The sequence below is a fragment of the Pristiophorus japonicus genome, chromosome 2 (assembly GCF_044704955.1).
Source record: "Pristiophorus japonicus isolate sPriJap1 chromosome 2, sPriJap1.hap1, whole genome shotgun sequence".
NCBI classification, from domain to species: domain Eukaryota; kingdom Metazoa; phylum Chordata; class Chondrichthyes; family Pristiophoridae; genus Pristiophorus; species Pristiophorus japonicus.
In genome coordinates, this window is record NC_091978.1 from 305,144,905 (window position 1) to 305,170,852 (window position 25,948).

At 46.6% G+C, this 25,948-nt stretch overlaps 1 protein-coding gene across 1 annotated transcript in view; it reads left to right on the forward strand.

The window, feature by feature from the left end:
• map9 (microtubule-associated protein 9) overlaps positions 1–25,948 on the forward strand; it is a 330,082-nt gene that overhangs the window by 33,975 nt on the left and 270,159 nt on the right. Inside the window, exons 4-6 of the mRNA XM_070871655.1 lie at positions 17,256–17,597; positions 23,633–23,680; positions 25,655–25,875. Coding sequence (XP_070727756.1) covers positions 17,256–17,597; positions 23,633–23,680; positions 25,655–25,875 — 611 coding nt within the window. The remainder of the gene's footprint in view (positions 1–17,255; positions 17,598–23,632; positions 23,681–25,654; positions 25,876–25,948) is intronic.

A 25,948-nucleotide genomic window follows, 5' to 3' on the forward strand; every position in this document is an offset into this window, starting at 1 on the left:
AGTTGCTCCTAAAAATCAGGCGCAAATCATGTGGAAACTTGGGCCCACGATGTTTAAAATCAGATACTCACCAAGAGAGGGTCAACAATGTGAGTGTATTTACAAGTGCACAATAACAAAGGTTACATAACATTATTATATTTACAAACATTTACACCACCAACACCCACCACCTCTCTTTCTGCCCCCCCGCAGAAGCGATGCACAAGCTCCTCTTCCTCGCCCTGCCTACACCACGCATGCTGCTCCACTGCCCCTCACTGCCTCTGGTTGACGAGGTTGTGCAGGAGGGCTGCGGAATGTCTGCAGACGTGTGCGTCTTGGTGAGAAGGCAGGGGGCGTGGCCCGAAGGCGCCGGGATCTCCTGCTCCTCCAGATCTGTCTGCCTTCAGGGGGTGGGGTCGGGGTCTTGCACTACACATCTAGAAGTCATCTCTTCCCTCATCGCCTCAACGGTCTCAGTTGTGCGCTCCAACACAGTAATGAGCCGATCCATCTTGTCATCATGCTGTTGGGTGAAGGTGGCGATGCTGCCAGTGATCCCAGCCATGGTCTGGAGCATATCGTGACCTATCTGCACGCTCGTCCGTGATAGCAGGACCATCTCCTGAATTGCAAAGAGTGGTGCTGCATCCTCAGGTGGTCGCTCCTGGTGGGTTCTGGCACCTTGCCTTCGTGCCATGGCCTCTGCGCTTGGTTGAGCTTACCAGTATAGAGTCCATTCCAAATCCCAGGAACTCCGAGCCCGACATCGAGGTTCTGCGGACAGCTGGCTCACATGGCAGGAGGCTGCTGTTATCCTGTTCCGGCTTCTCGAGCTCAAGGGCTGAAAAGACGGGCCCTTCTCCCTCCTCTCTCTCCTCTTCTTCATGGCTCTGGCTGGCGGAGGTGGGAGCAGTGGAAATGGGTGATCTTGGAGGATGGGGTGGAGGAAGTATCTGCTGTCTTGGGCTGGGGGCAACATCGGGGTGGGAGACGTTGGGGTCTGACGGCTTCTCTGAAGGTCAGAGGTCGATGGTGTGCCTTGATCCGTGCTGTCCGAGTCATTATCTGCAAGTCAAGGACAACATTTCAGTCTGTAGTGGGCGGCGGGAGGGTGGGAGGTGGGTGGGGGGTGGGGGGGGCGGTGTGGTGGTGCTGGCCAAGCTGAGATGTGAACCGTGCCATCTCCCATTCTTCCAGCAAGGAGTTCCATCTCTACATGGGCACAGCAATAATGGGCAACATGAGCGTGGCTCACACCGCAGATTAGTATAACCTTACCATGCTGTAGCACCGGATCTGCAACAACCATTGTGGTTGCACGGCGGCGGTCATCTACCTTTGCCAACGTTCGCTCGTCCAGCCTGCTCAATTCGACCATTTCTGTTGGTCCCCCTCCTGTCGCACGCAGGCTTGCTGCCTTGGATGCTTTTTTTCTTCTGGACAAAGAAATGTTGCAGCCTTTAGCCCCTTTGCTGATGCCCCCCATACACAGTCCCACACACACACATATTTGGCGCACAACCCTTTTGGCGTTGGACAGGAGGGGACGAATACCTTTTTACTCGCTTGCTGCCACCACCAAATCGTTCCAACGTTTCCGACATTGGTCCCCATCCTGCTCAACGTTGCCTATGGCGGACACGATCTCAGTGATCTCTCTCCAAATGCGTCGGTATTGGGGTGGTGGAGGCTTGTCACGACCATCCCGGGTGAGGTCTTTGTACCTGCGCTCCACCTCCGTTACTAGCTCCTCCAATTCCTCTTCATTACACTAGGGAGCTCTGGGCCAGGTTTTGGCAGTCTTCATGGCAGATTTCTGGCCATTCATCGTCGATGATAAAACGAATGGCTGCTCAAGCGTTTGTGGGTCTCAATTTCTCAGACTGTCCCCTCTCCAACCTGCAAACTCTCTCCTCTCCAACCTCCAATTCTGTCCTCAAATGCAAACCCTCTCCTCTCCAATCTCCACCTCAAACGCTCCTCTCACACTCACCGCTAGAAGAAAGTGGTGTGGCTTTATGCGCATGTGTAGAAGACCCAGCAGCCTCAAACTCGGCCGAAATGACGTCACTGCTACCAATGCTGTCATGGACAGATGCAACAGGTAGATTGGTGAGGATGAGGTGAATTAGGTTTTTCCCTCGTTTTGGTGCTCTCACTACCTGTCGCAGGCCCAGTCTGACAGCTAGGTCCTTCAGGACTCAGCCAGCTCGGTCAGTAGTGGTGCTACAGAGCCACACTTGGTGATGGACATTAAAGTCCTCCATCCAAAGTACATTCTGTGCCCTTGCTACCCTCAGTGCGTCTTCCAAGTGGTGTTCAAAATGGAGGAGAACTGATTCATCAGCTGAGGGAGGGCAGTAGGTGGTAATCAGCAGGGGGTTTCCTTGCCCATGCTTGACCTGATGCCATGAGACTTCATGGGGTCCGGAGTCAATGTTGAGGACTCCCAGGGCCACTCCCTCCCGAATGCATTCCACTGTGCGCCACTTCTGGTAGGTTTGTCCTTCCCCTGAGATAGGATATACCCAGGGATGGTGATGGAGGAGTGTGAGACACTTGCTGAAACGTATGATTCTGTGAGCATGACTATGTCTGGCTGTTGCTTGACTAGTCTGTGGGACAGTGCTCCCAATTTTGGCACAAGTCCCCCAGATGTTGGTGAAGACGACTTTCCAATGCCGTGGTCGATGTCGGCTGGTCCATCCGGTTTTATTGTTACTGTTGTTTTTCGTCGCCTTTTGGTACAACTGAGTGGCTCCTGCGCTCCACTTCCTTGGGGGGGCGGTAACCGGAGCACTACAGGGACGCTGAAGGATTAAAAGGCGCTGCGCACGGTGCAAGGCCTCTGATGGCCTCCACGAGGCCACCAGGTCAGCGTGTGACCGGGTCAGCAGCCCGGCACCTGGGCTGCACGATGGCGACCCCGATCAAGCTAGGCCATCGTTGAGTCGGCCCAAGAGTCAACTGACAAAAGAAGATGGGTGCTCGGGGCACCCTCCCCTTTAATTAGTGCCGTGGGAGCATATGTCTGCCAGCTTCGCGACCCACCTCATGACCTGCAGGAAAATTTCCCTCGTGGGGCATTAAGAGGTCGCCACAGGCCGATGAGGGGTCACCGTGCACAGCAATGATGTCATCGCAAGTTGCGCCGCGGTTCGGGGCACTGGTGTCCGCTGCCGTGGCAGCGCCTCTGCAACCTCCCGGGAGGCGGTAGCGCCCCTTCCCTAGGCCCCATTAGTACCCCTGGAGACGCTAATGGGACTATTTTTTAAAAAAGGGCAATTTCGTCCCCTTAGTCTTTAATAGGTTTTAGCTATTGAAAAACGTACTGTGACTATTCTACCTGGTACGCCCCTATTTACAGCGATCTGCTAGCCCTGATTATTGTCCAGTGCGGGGGGGGCGGGTGCGGGGTGATGATGGTGAATTGTGAATTCAATTAAAGTTGCTCAAACTCATTTTGCAGGCAGATGAAAGAAGAGTTTCAACCCAGGATTTTCTTCTTGCCTGATTTTCAAGCAATAGCTGGGTTGGCAGAGGCAAGAATGAGTGGGAATCCTTTATGCCAGATCTCCGACCACTTAATCTGCTGCTTAATTTTGCACTGTCATTTCTAGCAGGTGGCAAAAGTACCCGCTCTAAATTGGTGGGTTTATTTAACTGAGGCGCTGACATGGTGACATCATGTGTCCAATTTTCTGTCATGACAACCTTATTCAGGCTCTGTGTACAGACACTGAAGAAAAGGTGGAAATAAGATGTTTTAAAGCTTTGCAGTCTTTGGGGGAGAAATTTGGCTGCTTAGCACCTCCCGTTAGCGCCTGGGGGGTCGCTAACGGGGTGCGAAGGGGTTAGCTACTGGGTGCAGCGAATGCAGTGACCCGCGTGATCTTCAGCCCCGGTTTAGCACTGGCATTAACACTTACCCCCTGGGCTTCTAGCACCTCACAGATCGTGACATCATAAAATGTGCAGTTCCCCATTATTGCCCCGGATGTAAAATTACCTCCGCCCCCCTGCTGTATTGCCAGGCGTGAACAACGACCGGAAGAAGAGACGTTGACAACTTGGCTGGCCGCTTGGGGAGCGCTAATTAAAGGGAATGGTTTTAAGGTATGCCAACTTATTATTTGCACCACCTGGTGTCTGCTCAAAGTTTTGGATGTTTAATTGCTGCAAGCTATCCAAGCCCTCCACTTTGTGACCGTGTTTGGGGCTGTAGTTGCAGTCGAACAGGTCGCCTTGCAATGCAGAACAGCTGACAAGTAGGTTGTGTACCATCATTGGCCTTTCCCTTTTAAGCGAGGCAAGCAGCCTCTGATGTCATTAACAATGCACTGCAAATTGTTCAGTGCATTGTTACCGCCCCGCTCTCGGAGTTTAGCTCCCTACGAGAAGTTGTTCATGCTTGATTCAGTGCTCCACTTCCCTCTGGAAGTCTCCGTTAACCAGCTGGTATCCCGGGAGTGGAGAAGAGGGATGGAGAGATCGTGGAGGCCAAGGGAGGAGGTTCTAAGCCTAAAGTACTGTGACTCATTTAAAAGTGAATTGCAAATCTTGTTTTATGCTTCTCACGGGAAACAACATTTATCCTTAGCTTCTGAATTGGAAACTTTGGAACACCAGACACATTTCAGAAGTGGTCACAATATAAGCCTGCGATCTGAACCTGTCATTAGAGGAACGCAGTGATCTAAGACATGTAACGTTATTAAATATTACAGCTCAGATAGAACTATCGCTGTGTTGTGGAGGGGGTAGTGGGTGTGGAGATTGGAGGCGGGGAAAGGGAGATCGGATAGGCCGGGAGTGGCGAGGAGATCGGAAAGGCCGGGGGTTGCGGGGTGGCGGTGGGAACGATTGGTCGGGGGTTGGATTCGAAAGGCCGAGGAGAGATCGTGGGTGGGGGAGATTGGTGGGTCATGGGTAGTGAGGTCCGATCACGGTGGGCGGGGGGTGGTGTCCGATCGTGGGTACGTGAAGCAGGTTAACTTGGGGAGCCGGAGAGAAGCACTCCTCCTTCTGGCCCACAAGATCCAGTTGTTCTCGCCTCCCTCCAGCTGCAGGGATTCCCGAATCATCCCCATCAATCTTCGCATCCTCATTATCCATCCATCACAGACTATCACCCTCATCCTTATGCAATTTCATGCCTCTTCCTGATAGTCACTCTCTCAAAATGCACTCTCTCCATTGGATGAACACATTAAAAAAAAAGAAAGAAAGAAAAATTTGGATTTATATAGTGCCTATCACGACCACCGAACGTCTCAAAGTGCTTTACAGCCAATTAAGTACTTTTGGAGTATGGTCACCTGGTAATGTAGGAATAATTACTCATGGGTCACTCATAGGTCTGTTCTTCACAGACCACAGAACACCAAAGAGGGAACCGGAGGTGGGTCTTCACAGATCTTCCAGCTCAACTGCAGAGTAGGGGAGGCTGGCGATCAGTGGTGCTTAGGTGTCCCTGGCCATCGGAAATGGGAGCCATCAAGCTACCTGATGACGCAATTAAATATCAGTGCCCCACATGTCATACAGCACTCAGTCATTTTGACTTAATTTCATAATGATAAGTTGCAAAATTCTTACCTTGCCAGTACCAATTCATATATTTATCTTTGACAGGGCTTTCAGGCATGCAACAGCAGTCTCCAGAGGTCGGGATGATGAGTCCTCAGAGGAGCTGAATCCTTCTGAGGGTGCACCGTCACAGGATTCATGCATACCATACACCAGCTCAGATACTCTCATTTCAGTGGGACCACGAAGACAGATAGTTGGATTTTCACCACCTGATTCACACTTCACAAGTGAGGAAGAGCAGATGGTGGTGCCAGGGCCAGAAGTGGAGAGTCTGCATCGGAGGGCGCAGCCCTCTCCGAGTTCTGCTCAACTGGACACAGACACTGTACCCCAGGGGTTGTGGATGAAAAGGAGAATCATTGAGCAGCAGCAAAGAATGTACAATGCACTGACAGGCCTTCCAAGCACACTGACCACGATTGCAGATACAATGGAGTAGTCCGCCTCAAGCATGAGTTGGTTAATGTCGCAGGGCATTAGGATAATGTATTCTTCCATGGATAGAGTGACCAGCTCCGTAGAACATCAAATGCTGCAATCAAATGAGTCCATGCCCGCATTGACCACAGCCGTGCACGCTCTGGATGCCAACATGTCTGCCATCTTAAATAGGATGACAGATACGTTAAGCCTTGGCCTTAAAGTGCTGCACCAATGTGCTCTCCAGCAGAGTGGTAGCAGTGAAGTGCAGCTGACCCATGAGAGGGATGATGGCGAAAGGCCATGTGGAATTGGGGACTCCCAGTACTTTCACTTCTCGCCCATTACCAACCCCTCAGTGTCCTGATGGCCAAGTCAGCCCCTGCACAGGTCTTGGTGGAGCAGTCTATGGCGGGCTCCAAAACCCAGAGGTCGTTGAGAACATAGGAACATAAGAAATAGGAACAGGAATAGGCCATACGGCCCCCCGAGGCTGCTCTGCCATTCAAAAAGATCATGGCTGCTTCCACCTCAACTCCACTTTACTGCCCTATCCACATATCTCCGAGTCAGAGCAGGGATCTGAGCAGATACCCCCATAGTTTGCACTGCTCTAAGGTATAGAGTCCAAACTCTCTTCACCTATCTTGATAACTAAGATGCTTTAGACTTGGAATTAGTCTAGTGGCCCTCTTCTGCACCCTTTCGAGGGCACAATATCATCCACCATGTGAGAAAAGTAAAACAGTACGCTTTGTCTTTTACTCAGTTGTCCTATTGATACATGCTGGAAGGAGCACTTCAAAGATCTCCTCAATCGAGACTCTGCCTTTGACTCGAGTGTTCTCGACTCCATCCCGCAGCATGCAACCCGCCACCACCTCAGTGAAACCCCAATGCCGCACGAGGTAGGAAAAGCCATAAGACAGCTCAAGGACAACAAGGCTACAGGAGAAGATGGAATCCGTATTGAGGCACTAAAGTATGGCGGAGAAGCTCTGTTGGCGCGGATACATGACCTCATCTCTCATCTGGAGGGAGAAGAGCATGCCGGGAGATCTCAGAGATGCAATGATCGTGACCATCTTTAAAAAAAAAAGGGGACAAGTCCGACTGTGGCAACTACAGAGGAGTCTCCCTATCAGCCACTGGGAAAGTTATCGCTAGAGTCCTCGTCGACCGTCTTCTCCCTGTGGCCGAGGAGCTCCTCCTGGAGTCACAGTACGGATTTCGCCCCCTACGGGGCACAACGGACATGATCTTTGCAGCGTGACAACTGCAGGAAAAATGCAGGGAGCAGCACCAGCCCTTATACGTGGACTTCTTCGACCGTACAAAGGCCTTTGACACTGTCAACGGCGAGGGTCTATCGAGCGTCCTCCTCCGTTTCGGATGCCCCCAAAAGTTTGTCAACATCCTCCGCCCGCTCCATGACAACATGCAGGCCGTGATCCTTACCAATGGATCCATTACAGACCCAATCCATGCCCGAACCGGGGTCAAACAGGGCTGCGTCATCGCCCCAATCCTCTTCTCAATCTTTCTCACTGCCATGCTCCACCTCACAGTCAACAAGCTCCCCGCCAGAGTGGAACTAAATTACAGAACCAGTGGGAAGCTGTTCAACCTTCGCCATCTCCAGGCCAAGTTCAAGACCACCCCAACCTCTGTCGTCGAGCTACAGTACACGGACGATGCCTGCGTCTGCACACATTCAGAGGCTGAACTCCAGGACATAGTCGAAGTATTTACTGAGGCGTACAAAAGCATGGGCCTTACGCTAAACATCCGTAAGACAAAAGATCCTCCACCAGCCTGTCCTCGCCGCACAGCATTGCCCCCCAGTCATCAAGATCCAAGGACAACATGGGCCATTTCCCATACCTCGGGAGCCTTTTATCAACAAAAGCAGATATTGATGAGGAAATTCAACACAGCCTCCAGTGCGGCAGCGCAGCTTTGGCCGCCTGAGGAAGAGTGTTTGAAGACCAGGCCCTCAAATCTACCACCAAGCTCATGGTCTACAGGGCTGTAGTAATACCCGCCCACCTGTATGGCTCAGAGACATGGACCATGTACAGCTGACACCTCAAGTCGCTGGAGAAATATCACCAACGATGCCTCCGCAAGATCCCCTGGGAGGACAGACGCACCAACATTAGTGTCCTCATCCAGGCCAACATCCCCAGCATCGAAGCACTGACCACACTTGATCAGCTCCGCTGGGCAGGCCACATTGTCCGCATGCCAGACACGGGACTCCCAAAGCAAGCGCTCTACTCTGAACTCCTTCATGGCAAACGAGCCAAAGGTGGACAGAGGAAATGTTACAAGGACACCCTCAAAGCCTCCCTGACAAAGTGCAACATCCCTACCAACACCTGGGAGTCCCTGGCCAAAGACCGCCCTAAGTGGAGGAAAAGCATCTGGGAGGGTGCTGAGAGCCTCGAGTCTCATCGCCGAGTGCATGCAGAAAACAAGTGCAGGCAGCGGAAAGAACGTTCGGCAAACCTGTCCCACACTCCCTTACCCTCAACGACTATCTGTCCCACCTGTGGCAGGGACTGTGGTTATCTTATTGAACTGTTCAGCCACCTAAGGACTCATTCTAAGAGTGGAAGCAAGTCTTCCTCGATTCTGAGGGACTGCCTATGATGATGATGACTATTGATACACCCGAACGCCCTATTTGCTCTAGCTATCTCTGCATGGCATTGCTCATATACCTTTAAGGATGAGGCACTAGAATGCCCAAATCTCTTTCTATCTGCATTATCTTTAATGCCTTTTCCTGAAGGGTGTATGAATGGTGAGAATTTTCCCTGCCCACATGCATAACACTGCACTTATCTAAGTTGACCCTGAAATGAGCTTCTGGCCACATACCCGTGGCCATTGTCTTTGGTCCACGCCACAAACTCCGGCTTCATTGTTCGAGTTTGTGACGGGTGTCATTAACCAAGTTCAAAGTGGGTATCCCTTATCTCCTCGCATCCAATCCTTCAATGTGCTTCCAATGTGTTATAAAAGCAAGGAAGTCTTGCTACAGTTATGCAGGGTATTGGTGAGGCCATACCTAGAATAGGACAGTTTTGGTTTCTATATTTACGAAAGGATATTTACGAAAGGTTTTGGAGGCAGTTCAGAGAAGGTTCACTAGGTTGATTCTGGGGATGAGGGGGTTGACTTATGAGGAAAGGTTCATAGAAACATAGAAAATAGGTGCAGGCCCTTCGAGCCTGCACCGCCACTCAATGAGTTCATGGCTGAACATGCAACTTCAGTACCCCATTCCTGCTTTCTCGCCATACCCCTTGATCCCCTGAGTAGTAAGGACTACATCTAACTCCTTTTTGAATATATTTAGTGAATTGGCCTCAACAACTTTCTATGGTAGAGAATTCTACAGGTTCACCACTCTCTGAGTGAAGAAGTTTCTCCTCATCTCAGTCCTAAATGGCTTACCCCTTATCCTTAGACTGTGACCCCTGGCTCTGGACTTCCCCAACATTGGGAACATTCTTCTTTCATCTAACCTATTGAAACCCATCAGAATTTTAAACGTTTCTATGAGATCCCCTTTCATTCTTCTGAACTCCAGTGAATACAAGCCCAGTTGATCCAGTCTTTCTTGATATGTCAGTCCCGCCATCCCGGGAATCAGTCTGGTGAACCTTTGCTGCACTCCCTCAATAGCAAGAATGTCCTTCCTCAAGTTGGGAGACCAAAACTGTACACAATACTCCAGGTGTACTCTCACCAAGACCCTATACAACTGTAGTAACACCTCCCTGCCCCTGTACTCAAATCCCCTCACTATGAAGGCCAACATGCCATTTGCTTTCTTAACCGCCTGCTGTACCTGCATGCCAACCTTCAATGACTGATGTACCATGACACCCAGGTCTCGTTGCACCTTCCCTTTTCCTAATCTGTCACCATTCAAATAATAGTCTGTCTCTCTGATTTTACCACCAAAGTGGATAACCTCACATTTATCCACATTATACTTCATCTGCCATGCATTCGCCCACTCGCCTAACCTATCCAAGTCACTCTGCAGCCTCATAGCATCCTCCTTGCAGCTCACACTGCCACCCAACTTAGTGTCATCTGCAAATTTGGAGATACTACATTTAATCCTCTCGTCTAAATCATTAATGTACAATGTAAACAGCTGGGGCCCCAGCACAGAACCTTGCGGTACCCCACTAGTCACTGCCTGCCATTCTGAAAAGTACCCATTTACTCCTACTCTTTGCTTCCTGTCTGACAACCAGTTCTCAATCCACGTCAGCACACTACCCCCAATCCCATGTGCTTTCACTTTGCACCATTAATCTCTTGTGTGTGACCTTGTCGAAAGCCTTCTGAAAGTCCAAATACACCACATCAACTGGTTCTCCCTTGTCTACTCGACTGGAAACATCCTCAAAAAATTCCAGAAGATTTGTCAAGCATGATTTCCCTTTCACAAATCCATGCTGACTTGGACCTATCATGTCACCCCTTTCCAAATGCGCTGATATGAAATCCTTAATAATTGATTCCATCATTTTACCCACTACTGATGTCAGGCTGACCGGTCAATAATTCCCTGTTTTCTCTCTCCCTCCTTTTTTAAAAAGTGGGATTACATTGGCTACCCTCCACTCGATAGGAACTGATCCAGACTCTCTGGAATGTTGGAAAATGACTGTCAGTGCATCCGCTATTTCCACGGCCACCTCCTTAAGTACTCTAGGATGCAGTCCATCAGGTTCTGGAGATTTATCGGACTTCAATCCCATCAATTTCCTCAACACAATTTCCTGACTAATAAGGATTTCCCTCAGTTCCTCCTTCTTACTAGACCCTCTGACCCCTTTTATATCCGGAAGGTTGTTTGTGTCCTCCTTAGTGAATACCGAACCAAAGTACTTGTTCAATTGGTCTGCCATTTTTTTGTTCCCCGTTATGACTTCCCTTGATTCTGACTGCAGGGGACCTACGTTTGTCTTTACTAACCTTTTTCTCTTTACATATCTATAGAAACTTTTGCAGTCCGTCTTAATGTTCCCTGCAAGCTTCCTTTCGTACTCTTATTTTCCCTGCCCTAATCAAACCCTTTGTCCTCCTCTGCTGAGTTCTAAATTTCTCCCAATCCCTGGGTTCACTGTTATTTCTGGCCAATTTGTATGCCACTTCCTTGGCTTTAATACTATCCCTGATTTCCCTTGATAGCCACGGTTGAGCCACCTTCCTTTTTTTATTTTTACGCCAGACAGGGACGTACAATTGCTGTAGTTCATCCATGCGGTCTCTAAATGTCTGCCATTGCCCATCCACAGTCAACTCCTTAAGTATCATTCGCCAATCTATCCTAGCCAATTCACGCCTCATACTTTCAAAGTTACACTTCTTTAAGTTCTGGACCATGGTCTCTGAATTAACTGTTTCATTCTCCATCCTAATGTCGAATTCCACCATATTATGGTCACTCTTACCTAACGAGATTGCTAATTAATCCTCTCTCATTACACAACACCTAGTCTAAGATGGCCTCCCCCCTAGTTGGTTCCTCGACATATTGGTCTAAAAAACCATCCCTTATGCATTCCAGGAAATCCTCCTCCACCGTATTGCTTCCAGTTTGGTTAACCCAATCTATATGCATATTAAAGTCACCCATGATAACTGCTGCACCTTTATTGCATGCACCCCTAATTTCCTATTTGATGCCCTCCCCAACATCACTACTACTGTTTGAAGGTCTGTACACAACTCCCACTAACGTTTTTTGCCCTTTGGTGTTCTGCAGCTCTACCCATATAGATTCCACATCATCCAAGCTAATGTCCTTCCTAACTATTGCATTAATCTCCTCTTTTACCAGCAATGCTACCCCACTTCCTTTTCCTTTTATTCTATCCCTCTTGAATGTTGAATACCCATGGATGTTGAGTTCCCAGCCCTGATCATCCTGGAGCCACGTCTCTGTAATCCCAATCACATCATATCTATTAACATCTATTTGCACAGTTAATTCATATTACGGATACTCCTTGCATTAAGACACAAAGCCTTCAGGCTTGTTTTTTTAACACCCTTTGTCCTTTTAGAATTATGATGTAGTGTGGGCCTTTTTGTTTTTTGCCTTTGTTTACTCGGCCTTCCACTATTGCTTTTTACCTTTCTACCATCTGCTTCTGACTCTATTACTTCGCCCTATCTCGCTGCATAGGTTCCCATCCCCCTGCCATATTAGTTTAACACTCCCGAACTGCATTAGCAAATGTTACTCCTAGGACATCATTTCCAGTCCTGCCCAAGTGCAGACCGTCCCTTTTGTACAGGTCCCACTTTCCCCAGAACTGGTTCCAATGTCCCAGGAATTTGAATCCCTCCCTCTTGCACCATGCTCAAGCCACGTTTTTATTCTAACTATCCTGCTCCCTCTACTCTGATTAGCACGTGGCACTGGTAGCAATCCAGAGATTACTACCTTTGAGGTTGTACTTTTTAATTTAACTCCTAGCTCCCTAAATTCAGCTTGTAGGACCTCTTCCCGCTTCTTACCTATATCGTTGGTACCTACATGTACCACAACAACTGGCTGTTCTCCCTCCCTCTCCAGAATGCTCTGCAGCCGCTCCGAGACATCCTTGACCCTTGCACCAGGGAGGCAACATACCATCCTGGAGTCTCGGTTGTGGCCGCAGAAACTCCTATCTATTTCCCTCACAATAGAGTCCACTATCACTATAGCTCTCCCACTCTTTTTCCCACCCTTCTGTGCAGCAGAGCCACCCACGGTGCCATGAACCTGGCTGCTGGTGCCTTCCCCTTGTAAGTCATCTCCCCCAACAGTATCCAAAACGGTATATCTGTTTTGGAGGGAGATGATGCAGGGGACTCCTGCACTACCTTCCTGCTCTTGCCTTGTCTCTTGGTGATTCATTCACTATCTGTCCTCACCCTTACCTGCGGTGTGACCAACTCACTAAATGTGCTATCCACAACATTCTCAGCATCGCACATAGAAACATAGAAACATAGAAAATAGGTGCAGGAGCAGGCCATTCAGCCCTTCTAGCCTGCACCGCCATTCAATGAGTTCATGGCTGAACATGAAACTTCAGTACCCCCTTCCTGCTTTCTCGCCATAACCCTTGATCCCCTGAGTAGTAAGGACTGCATCTAACTCCCTTTTGAATATATTTAGTGAATTGGCCTCAACTACTTTCTGTGGTAGAGAATTCCACAGGTTCACCACTCTCTGGGTGAAGAAGTTTCTCCTCATCTCGGTCCTAAATGGCTCACCCCTTATCCTCAGACTGTGACCCCTGGTTCTGGACTTCCCCAAATTTGGGAACATTCTTCCTGCATCTAACCTGTCTAAACCCGTCAGAATTTTAAACGTTTCTATGAGGTCCCCTCTCATTCTTCTGAACTCCAGTGAATACAAGCCCAGTTGATCCAGTCTTTCTTGATAGGTCAGTCCCGCCATCCCGGGAATCAGTCTGGTGAATCTTCGCTGCACTCCCTCAATAGCAAGAATGTCCTTCCTCAAGTTAGGAGACCAAAACTGTACACAATACTCCAGGTGTGGCCTCACCAAGGCCCTGTACAACTGTAGCAACACCTCCCTGCCCCTGTATTCAAATCCCCTCGCTATGAAGGCCAACATGCCATTTGCTTTCTTAACCGCCTGCTGTACCTGCATGCTAACCTTCAATGACTGATGTACCATGACACCCAGGTCTCGTTGCACCTTCCCTTTTCCTAATCTGTCACCATTCAGATAATAGTCTGTTACTCTGTTTTTACCACCAAAGTGGATAACCTCACATTTATCCACATTATACTTCATCTGCCATGCATTTGCCCACTCACCTAACCTATCCAAGTCACTCTGCAGCCTAATAGCATCCTCCTCGCAGCTCACACTGCCACCCAACTTAGTGTCATCCGCAAATTTGGAGATACTGCATTTAATCCCCTCGTCTAAATCATTAATGTACAATGTAAACAGCTGGGGCCCCAGCACAGAACCTTGCGGCACCCCACTAGTCACTGCCTGCCATTCTGAAAAGTACCCGTTTACTCCTATTCTTTGCTTCCTGTCTGACAACCAGTTCTCAATCCACGTCAGCACACTACCCCCAATCCCATGTGCTTTAACTTTGCACATTAATCTCTTGTGTGGGACCTTGTCGAAAGCCTTCTGAAAGTCCAAATATACCATATCAACTGGTTCTCCTTTGTCCACTTTACTGGAAACATCCCCAAAAAATTCCAGAAGATTTGTCAAGCATGATTTCCCTTTCACAAATCCATGCTGACTTGGACCTATCATGTCACCATTTTCCAGATGCACTGCTATGACATCCTTAATAATTGATTCCATCATTTTACCCACTACTGAGGTCAGGCTGACCGGTCTATAATTCCCTGTTTTCTCTCTCCCTCCTTTTTTAAAAAGTGGGGTTATATTGGCTACCCTCCACTCCATAGGAACTGATCCAGAGTCAATGGAATGATGGAAAATGACTGTCAATGCATCCGCTATTTCCAAGGCCACCTCCTTAAGTACTCTGGGATGCAGTCCATCAGGCCCTGGGGATTTATCGGCCTTCAATCCCATCAATTTCCCCAACACAATTTCCCGACTAATAAAGATTTCCTTCAGTTCCCCCTCCTTACTAGACCCTCTGACCCCTTTTATATCCGGAAGGTTGGTGGTATCCTCCTTAGTGAATACCGAACCAAAGTACTTGTTCAATTGGTCTGCCATTTCTTTGTTCCCCGTTATGACTTCCCCTGATTCTGACTGCAGGGGACCTACGTTTGTCTTTACTAACCTTTTTCTCTTTACATACCTATAGAAACTTTTGCAATCCACCTTAATGTTCCCCACATGCTCCAGAGTGAGTCCATCCGCAGCTCCAATGCCGTCATGTGGTCTGTCAGAAGCTGCAGCTGGACACACTTCCTGCACACATAGTAGTCAGGGACACTGGAAGCGTCCCTGACTTCCCACATAGCACAGGAGGAGCATGACATGGGTCCGAGCTCTCCTGCCATGACTTAACCCTTAAATTAATTTAGTTACTAAAATTTACTTAAACACCAAACAGCTACTTATTGGTTGGCTGCCAATTCAACCAATCTAAAAGTCAGTAGGTTGGGCCTCTACTCATTGGAATTCAGAAGAATGAGACGTATAAGATTATGAGGGGCCTTGACAAGAGAGGATGTTTCCACTGATAGTGAAGACGAGAACTAGAGGGAATAATCTTAGAATAAGGAACCGCCCATTTAAAACTGAGATGAGGAGGAATTTCTTCTCTCAGTGGGTTGCAAATCTGTGGAATTCGCGGCATCAGAGAGCTGTGGAAGCGGGGATATTGAATAAATTTACGACAGAGATAGACCATTTCTTAACCGATAAGGGATTAAGGGGTTATTGGGAGCGGGCAAGGAAGTGGACCTGAGTCCATGATCAAATCAGCCATGATCGTATTAAATGGCAGAGCAGGTTCGAGGGGCCGTATGGCTCCTATTTCTTATGTTCTTATGTTAATGCCAAATATGAATGTATCTGAGGTCGGAAGACATGCAAGTGCCAGTGTCCTGAAAAATGGCAGCAGCATCCGAGCACATTTCTACCGTTTCACCACTGTTTGGCAGTGATTACATGTACCACTGATACATGGAAAAGCAGAACAAATGTGCCAATGAAGGAGTGAAGTCTAGTTTGGATCCCAATCTCAATTGACCTGGATAAGTAGAGCATAGTGCAACAGGTGTATTAAAGGTATCAATAATCTACAGATGCAAGCAACTGATCTGGAAGTGAAATTATAAGAATGAAAACACAAAATTTATCTAGTGATTCATGGAAAATGTAGACAAATCCTGCAAGTGTCGACAAATTCCACTTGTATTCCACCCAGAATCAGACAAACTTGCAGATAAAAAAACTGACATTTAAAAAAAAAAGTCAACATTTTTATTTGCATTTCCTACTATATAATGGACAAGTATTTTAAGCAAAAAGCACTACGCTTTTCTGCACCACATATGCTTAATCTAAAAAAAAAATTACTTTTTCATTTCAAAATAACTTCCCACCAATCACCAAGCAGTGGTGCCCCTCATCATTCCTTATTGATTTACTGAAAGCAGTAAGTGGCAGTTTATGATGACCATGCATAATAATTAAAGGTGTGCTGTAGTGAGGCTTCACTGTCAGCAATTTTATCACCGGTCGGGTCGATGCGAGCATTGGTAGGAGATAGGACTAGACTATACACCGTAGCACCAATTCTTGACCCCACCCTCTAGGCCAGCAGCGTGCCTCAGAGTTATCATTTTAATGTAATGTTTTCCTGCAAAACCTCAAATCTTGAGGATTGTGGTCACATCATTAGGTTATCCACAATTTGGTAAAATGGAATCATAGGGGCAAGAAGCATTTTAATGTTCATAAAGGAGAGTGAATATTCAAAAGTTATAAGAAATTCTAGTTTGGGGCGAGGTAGAATTTCTAGGCCGAGAATTAAATGAATTTTTTTCACTCAGTGGGAGGTGGATGCAAGAGCCCTGAAATTCGGCTCTTTGAAGGAAAAAAATATCCTCCCAGTGATCTGGGTGGGAGCGGGATGGAAGCGGGCTGCTGATGATATCAGCGCGTCGCTAACATGCCGCCTCACACTGACATGTCGCAACATCCCTCCCCTACTCTTAAAGAGGAGGGATGCTGTGTATTCTAGGGCCGAGCTGCCTGTTGGTGGCCCAGCTGAACCAGCAGCCGCCATTATCAGGTCAACTCCAAAGTCAGCCGACAATGAAAACAATATCATGGCCGCAGCGCTAGGCCCTCCCCTTTAAGGGAAGCCACTGCGCCCTAGCCACCGGCAGCTTCGCAACCCACGAATCTGTTGGGGGCATTGACAGCGCCGACCTCGCTCCTGTGGGGCAATTTCCCCTGTGGGAAGCAAAAGGTTGGCGTGGGGTGATGAGGGGTCGGCGTGCACGGCGGTATGTCATTACCATGTGCGCTGCTGCCCAGGGTGAAAGGTACGGGGCATGGCGATAAACAGTTTTCGCCGTCCCCATCCCGGGGGCAATTGTGGGCGGGTCGCTCGCGTCACCTGCCCCTAGGCGCAAACTACTTATCGTCCCGTTAGCGGAATGTGGCTTTTGGAAAGGCGGAATTTCTCGGCCCTAATGTCTAAAATCTAATCTACAACGGATATATTGTTGTTTTTCAGAGCTGAAAAAGGATTTCAGTAGCACGAAGAAAACTGCAAGGACTGGGAAAGCAGGGAAGAAGAAACGCACAGTGAATAATTTTACATTCTCCGATGATGATGAGAAGCCAAAAAGAGTTTCCTTTGTGAAGAATAGAAGGAAGGATGATGCTGCATTTGATGGTAGTCTGAACACCACAGAGAAACCAGTAGAAGACAGTCATAAGAATGGCCAATGGAGCCCACCATATTTCCCGAAATCCATAAGGAGCGACAGATGGGAAGATGAGGATAGTAGCGGAGAGGAAAAAATACCTATCCCTCAACCAAGAAAACCCAGAATGAGACGAGTACCATCTACGGGTATCTTATTTTTGCATTTGTGACATACACCTAATGTTTTTTTTGTGACTTGAAAGAATTTTATGGGGTGAATAACAGTCTTGGTATCCAGTTGAATTCCGACTTACACAATTGAAAATGAACAGATATATGTGATCTTCTTTGCAGCAGTTGATGGTTGTATGGATTGTTCCATGGTTAATTGAAACACTACCTAAGACTCCCTTCATATTGCAGTGGTGCCACTGACAGCAGGCCTCACTTTAGTAACCGTACTGCTGCGAGAATAGAAAACCACTTAAAAAGATGATGTTTGGTCTGTCTATTTTGAGGTAGAAATCTGTTCAATAACAATATAATGACTGCCAGTGGCTCAGCCTGCTTGTGTAGATCTACCTCATCCAGCCTTTATGGATTGCAAGCTGGCTACAAAACAAAAAAAAATAGTGAGTAGGGGTTAAAGGCATTTACTCAGACAGGTGGAAGGTTGGAAGTGGCATTCAGAAGGATAGACAGAAAGGAAAAGGAGGTGGGGTAGCTCTGTTAATAAAGGGTGAGATCAGGGCAGTAGTGAGAAATGATATTGGCTCAGAAGATTAAGATGTAAAATCAGTTTGGGTGGAGATGAGGAATAAGGGGAAGAAGTCACTGGTGAGCGTAGTCTATAGGCCCCCTGTAGCTACACTGTTGGACGGAATATAAATCAAGAAATAATGGAGGCTTGTATAAAAGGAACGGCAATAATCATGGGCGATTTTAATCTTTATATTGATTAGACAAATCAAATTGGCCAAGGTAGCCTTGAGGAAGAGGTCATAGAGTGTATCCGGGATGGTTTCCTTGAACAGTACGTTGTGGAACCAACCAGGGAGCAGGCTATCTTAGATTTGGTACTGTGTAATGAGACAGGATTAATAAATGATCTCCTAGTAAAGGATCCTCTTGGAAAGAGCATGGTTGAATTTCAAATTCAGTTGGAGGGTGAGAAAGTTGGATCTCAAACCAGTGTCCCAAGCTTAAATAAAGGAGAGTACAAAGTTATGAAGGCAGACTTCGCAAAAGTGGACTGGGAAAATTGATTAAAGTGTAAGACAGTTCATGAGCAGTGGCGGACATTTAAGGAGATATTTCATAACTCAACAAAAATATACTCCAATGAGAAGGAAAGCCTTTAAGAGAAGGCATAACCAACCATGGCTAACTAAGGAAATAAAGGATGGTATCAAATTGAAAACTATGGCATACAAAGTGGCCAAGATTAGTGGGAGACCAGAGGATTGGGAAACTTTTATAAACCAGCAAAGAACGACTAAAAAAAAAAAATAGAGGGGGAAGATAGATTATGAAAGTAAACTAGCAAAAAATATAAAAACAGATCGTAAGAGTTTCTACAGGTATATAAAAAGGAAGAGAGTGGCTAAAGTAAATGTTGGTCCCTTAGAGGATGAGACTGGGGAATTAATAATGGGGAACAGAGAAATGGCAGAGACTTTGAACAAATATTTTGTATCGGTTTTCACGATAGAAGACACTAAAACCATCCCAATAATGGATAATCAAGGGGCTATAGGGAGGGAGGAAATAAAAACAATCACTGTCACAAAAGAAGGTGGTAAAATAATGGGACTAAAGGTGGACAAGTCCCCTGGACCTGATAGCTTGCATCCTAGGGTCTTAAAAGAAGTGGCTGCAGAGATAGTGGATGCATTGTTTGTAATCAAGCAAAATTCCCTGGATTCTGGGGAGGTCCCAGTGGATGGGAAAACCGCAAATGTAACGCCCCTATTTAAAAAAAAAAGGAAGCAGAGAGAAAGTAGGAAACTATAGAACAGTTAGCCTAACATCTGTCATTGGAAAAATGCTGGAGTCCATTATTAAGGAAGCAGCAGCAGGACATTTGGAAAAGCATAATTTAGTCAAGCAGAATCGGCATGTTTTTGTGAAATGGAAATAATGTTTCACAAATTTGCTGGAGTTTTTTGAGGATGTAACGAGCAGGGTAGATAGGGAGAATCAGTGCATGTGTATTTGGATTTTTAGAAGACATTCGATAAGGTGTCACATAAAAGGTTACTGCACAAGATGAAAGTTCATGGGGTTGAGGGTAATATATTAACATGGATAGAAGATTGGCTAACTAATAGAAAGCAGAGAGTCAGGATAAATGGGTCATTTTCTGGCTGGCAAACAGTACCTAGTGGGGTGCCACAGAGATTGGTACTGGGGCTTCAACTATTTTCAATCTATATTAATGATTTGGATGAAAGGACCGAGTGTAATGTAGCCAAGTTTGCTGATGATACAAAGATGGGTGGAAAAGCAAGTTGTGAGGAGGACACAAAAAATCTGCGAAGGGATATAGACAGGCTAAGTGAGTGGGCCAAAATTTGGCAGATGGAGTATAATGTGGGAATGTGTGAGGTTATCCACTTCGGCAGAAAAAATAAAAAAGCAAATTATTATTTAAATGGAGAAAAATTACAAAATGCTGCAGTACAGAGGGACCTGGGTACATGAAACACAAAAGGTTAATATGCAGGTACAGCAAGTAATCAGGAAGGCAAATGGAATGTTGGCCTTTATTGCAAGGGGGATGGAGTATAAAAGCAGAGAAGTCCTGCGACAACTGTACAGGGTAATGGTGAGGCCACACCTAGAGTACTGAGTACAGTTTTGATCACCTTATTTAAGGAGGGATATACTTGCATTGCAGGCAGTTCAGAGAAGGTTCACTCGGTTGATTCCTGAGATGAAGGGGTTGACATGAAGAAAAGTTGGGCCTGTACTCATTGGGGTTCAGAAGAATGTGAGGTGATCTTATTGAGATATATAAGATAAAGAGGGAACTCGACAAGGTAGATGCAGAGAGTATGTTTCCACTCATGGGGGAATCTAGAGCTAGGGAGCATAGTTTTAGAATAAGGGGCCGCCCATTTAAAACTGAGATGAGGCATTTCTTCTCTCATTGGGTTGTAAATCTGTGGAATTCTTTGCCCCAGAGAGCTATGGAGGCTGGGTCTATATTTAAGGTGGAGATAGACAGATTTTTGAGCGATAATGGAGTAAAGGGTTATGGGCAGCGGGCAGGGAAGTGGAACTGAGCCCATGATCAGATGAGCCATGATCTTATTGAATGATGGAGCAGGATTAGGGGCCATATGGCCTACTCATGCTCCTATTTCTTATGTCCCACAGGGATGGGTGCTGAGACTATTGTTGTTTACCATTTCCATAAACGATTTGGACTCAGAAGGGGGAAGGTGGGGGTGGGGGGGAGCCAAAGGTTGGCAGCGGTTACACTCTGAAATTGTTGAACTTGATGTTGAGTCCAGAAGGCTGTAAAGTGCCTAAATGAAAGATGAGGTGCTGTTCCTCGAGCTTGCGTTGAGCTTCGTTGGAACAGTGTAGGAGACCGAGGTCAGAGTGGAAGTGGAGTGGAGAATTAAAGGTCAAGGTCACACTTGCGGACTGAACGGAGGTGCTCCGCAAAGCGGTCACGCAATCTACGCTTGGTCTCCCCAATGTAGACGAGACCGCATCGTAAGCAGCGAATACAGTATACTAAATTGAAAGAAGTACAAATAAATCGCTGTTTCACCTGGAAGGAGTATTGTTCAAAAAGGGAGGAAGGGATAAACCGAGCAATTACAGGCCAGTTAGTTTAACCTCGGTGGTGGGCAAATTACTGGAATCAATTCTGAGGTATAAACAAACCTTCATTTAGAAAGACACAGATTAATCAAGGGCAGTCAGCATGGATTTGTTCAGGGAAGGTCGTGTCTGACTAACTTGATTGAGTTCTTTGAGGAAGTAACAAGATGGTCGATAAGGGCAGTGCATTTGATGTAGTTTACATGGATTTTAGCAAGGCTTTTGACAAGGTCCCACATGATTGGCTGATCAAAAATGTAAAAGCCCATGGGATCCAAGGCAAGTGGAAAAGTGGATCCAAAATTGGCTCAGTAGCAGGAAGCAAAGGGTAATGGTTAAGGGGAGTTTTTGAATTGGAAGGCTGTTGCCAGTGGCGTTCCACAGGGCTCAGTACTCCCTTACTTTTTGTAGTATATATTAATGATTTAGAGTTGAATGTAGGGGGCATGATAAAGACATTTGCAGATGATACAAAAATAGGCCATGTGGTTGACAGTGAGGAGGAAAACTGGACTGCAGGAAGATAGCGATGAACTGGCCAGTTGGGCAGAAAAGTGGCAAATGGAATTCAATCCGGAAATGTGTGAGGTAATGCATTTGGGGAAGGGCAACAATGCAAGGGAACACACAATAGATGGGAAGATACTGAGTGGTGTGGAGAAACAGGGACCTTGGAGTATATGTCCACAGATCCTTAAAGGTAGCAGGACAGCTCGATAAGATAGTTAAAAAGGCATATGGAATGCTTTCCTTTATTAGCTGAGGCATAGAATACAAGAGCAGGGAAGTTATGCTAGAACTGTATACAACTCTGGGCCACAGCTTGAGTAGTGCGTGCAGTTCTGGTCACCGTATTATAGGAAGGATGTGATTGCACTATGCACCATAGGAGATTGACGAGGATGTTGCCAGGACTGGAAAACTTCAGCTATGAGGAAAGATTAGATAGGCTGGGGTTATTTTCCTTGGAACAGAGGAGGCTGAGGGGAGATTTAATTGAGGTGTATAAAATTATGAGGGGCCTAGATAGTGGATAGGAAGGACCTATTTCTTATAGCAGAGGGGGTCAATAACCAGGGGGCATAGATTTAAAGTATCTGGTAGAAGGATTCTATGATAGATTATGGGCTCAAGTCTCTAGAGTGGGACTTGAATCCACAACCTCTGACTCAGAGGTGAGAGTGCTTCCACCCTTGAATGCAGTACTGAGGGAGTGCTGCATTAAAATATCCCATGGCACTATTTCAAGAAGAGCCAGGGAGTTTTTTGGCATCCTGGCCAAACTTTACAGAAACAGATTACCTGGTCTTGTATTTCATTGCTGTTTGTCAAACTTTTCAATGCACATTTCCTACATTACAATGGTGACTTCACCTCAAAACTACTTCATTGGCTGTAAAGCACTTGTGAACATCTTAATGTTGTGAAATGTGCTATCTCAAAAGCTCTTTGTTGTTTTTTTAGCCTTTCTCCTACAGAAGGTTGAAATGGATCCAATCTCAGGAAGAATGTGGAGGATGATGCATGCTAAATGGTCCAATTTTAAAGTGGGTACAAGAACAGAGACCTGAGGGTGTTTGTGGCAGGACAGGTTAACAAAGCAATTATTAAAGCATATGGGATCCTGTGCTTTATAAATAGCCAAAGAGTACAAAAGCCAGAAAGTTAAGTTAAACTTATATAAAATATTCGTTCGGCCCCAGCTGTAGTATTGTGTCTAATTCTGGGCACACACTTTTAGAAAGACGTAAATGCTTTGAAGAGGTGCCAGGCTAAATGTCAAAAGGGTTTATGTTGAAAGGAAAAAGGAGATGATAATGGGATAAGTAAAGAAACAAAAGCAAAAGCTGCCGTCTGAAGAAATGGGGCAGAGGTTATGATCTGAAATTGTTGAACTCAATGTTGAGGCAGTAAAGTGAGATGAAGTGCTGTTCCTTGAGCTTACATTGAGCTTCATTGCAAAAGTGTAGGAGGCCAAGGAAAGCGAGGTCAGAGTGGGAGTGGTCCAGAGAATTAAAATGGCAGGCAACCAGAAGCTCGGGATCATGCTTACGGATTGAACAGAGGTGTTCTGCAAAGCGGTCACCCAATCTGTGTTTGGTTTCTCCAATGTAGAGCAGACTGCATCAGTAGTGAGTACAAGTAAATTGCTGTTTCACCTGGAAGTAGTGTTTGGGGCCGAGGATGGTGGAAAGGGTGGAGGTAAAAGGTTGTCTCTTTTGTCTCTGAATAATTGAAAGCCTCAGCATCTCCTAAAAGGTTATGCTTGAACTTGAAATGTTTGCCCTGAGCTGTGACTCTGTTCAGCTAAAAGCAGATTCTGTAGTCTGATTTCTGAATATGCATCAGTAGCATTCAGTTAGTCGAAGTGGAGTCTCTACAGTATTTGCTTGGTTGTTTTTCAGCATTATTTGACGAATGGCTTGAAGACACATTTCAAAAGCTTTCTTCAGGTAAAGTTTAGATTGACTCTTTTTTTTAAAAAGGGAGGCTGTGTGCATGGGCCTGTGTATGTGCGTGTGCCAAACTGACTCACATGCCACATGTGAAGATGTGAGCCTGTGATGATAAGTGTTAATAAAAGAAGCCCTTTAGCGACTTAGATTCTTTTGTCGAATTAGGTGTGACAGAGTTTATGCCAATATTGATATACATGGTATTTGCTATTAATGTTCAGAGAAGGGACTGTGACTTCACATGTTTGTCAATATAAGCAGGACGTTAACAAAAATGAATTGGACATAAGTGAAAAGACTTATTTATTTATACAACTATGATGTATATTTAGTAAAATAGTATTTTTAAAGGAATCAATTTCAAAACAATACATTAACTCAATCTTTGCAAAGATGCATTACAAACCAGTGCTGCCGGACCCAAATCGTCCCATTAATTTCCTTCTCCCTCCTCCCACAACTGACAGACCTCAGAAATGCACCAGCAGGGAAAACCCCACATTCTGCAATCGCACCCCCCTCCCAATTCTTCTAAATCACGGGTTCCATCTCGGCAGTTGTGACAAACCATAGAAGAATCCAATGCTCCCAGATCCCAATACAGGTTGAGCCGTCCGAAATCCGGAAACCTCAGGACTGAGGCCGTTCCGAATTACGGGTATTTCCAGATTTTGGAACGTCTTTGCATGGGCCGAGGCAGGTGGGGTCGAGCAGCCGAGGTAAGGGGGATGGGGAGGGAGGAGCCGGGAGGGGGGTGGGGGGAGTTGGAGCTGGGACAAAGTCAGGCCGGGGCGAGGCCGGGGCGAAGTCGGGCTGGAGGTCGGGCGCTGAGGGCCGGGGCAAGGTCGGGCCGCCGAGGGCCAGAGCGATGCAGGACCGGGGCGAGGTCGGGCCTCCAAGGCGGGGGAAGTCTGGATTTCAGAACTTTTTCCGGTTTCCTGACGACCCCACCACGGATCGGTCCGGATTCCGGAAGGCAAAATCCCCAAGTACCATCCCCTCAGTGTTATCAAAGTCTAGGACTACCACCCAGTACTGAAAAATGCTGATAACAATCCAAGAATACCATGTACTAAAAACAGAATTGAGTTATTCATTCACAACAACAACTTGTATTTATATAATGCCTTTAATGTTGTAAAACATCATCACTCATCAGTGACCCTATTTCATGCATTGTACATTACATGACACAACACCATTTTGTTGTAAAATAGAGCATCTTCCAACTCACTATGAGCAACACCACGGAGGAGCAACTTGTTTAAATAAAATGGGTAGAAATCAACCAGTTGGATGATGGGCTGAATTTTAACTCCCAAAAATAGTGGGTTAGGGTCGGGTGAGATATTAAGACTTTACATCATACGAGGCAGATTGGCCAATTAAATATTTTAATGAGGCTGGCAGCTTCTGAGTTAGCCTGCTCTGCAGGCTTAATTGTGGCCGGCCGGGTTTACCAGGCCTTGGGAAAACCCAGCAGCTGAAGGGAAGCGAGAACAACTTCGGGGTGAAGATAGGTACTTCCCCTGGTCCCCAAGCCACCCGCTCCGCTCCCCCCCCCCCCCCGCCCATCAAACCCACCCCCCCTGCCCATGCCTCTTCACTAGGGTCGGGGATTGGACCCTGCCACTCAACGTTCTTACTAGCAGCAACAAGCGACTTACCTTCAGCTGCGGCCTGCTCTGGAATGCTCCTAGCCCGACAGGAAGCCAAGCCTGTCAATCAGACTGACTTCCGGCGGGGAACCTGTCAAAGCAAAACTACGCATGCTTTGGAGTCAAAACCCACAGCATGCGGAGAAAGCCAAATTTCTGGGTTTCCTAATAGAAACTCCGCCACTCCGCATACGCAGCCCACCCCTGCCAAGATTCAGACTTTAGTCCTTCATAGCCATATGTTAATCTATTCTGAAGCACAATAGGTGAAATACTAATTGTACTATTCCTTCTTGTTTCTGCTGTTTTAAAGGAGAAGAAACAAAGAGTTCTCTTCTTGAGGAATCTCCCAAACCAAAGCCTCGCCAACATCTTCTGAAAAAGCAAAGTAATCTTGTGCAAGACAATGAATTTGAGAAACTGGATGAGAGACCTTACAATAGTGTCTCAACCTCATATTCAAAACATTTCTCAGCTATCAACAAACACACTTTGTCAGAAACAAAAATGCACTCCAGAAGTCCCAGTCCTGAGGTAATGTGAGCAAATAGAGCTGTATTAATTATTTTGCCTTATGTGTGCTGAATTCCAATTCTTGATTGGAATG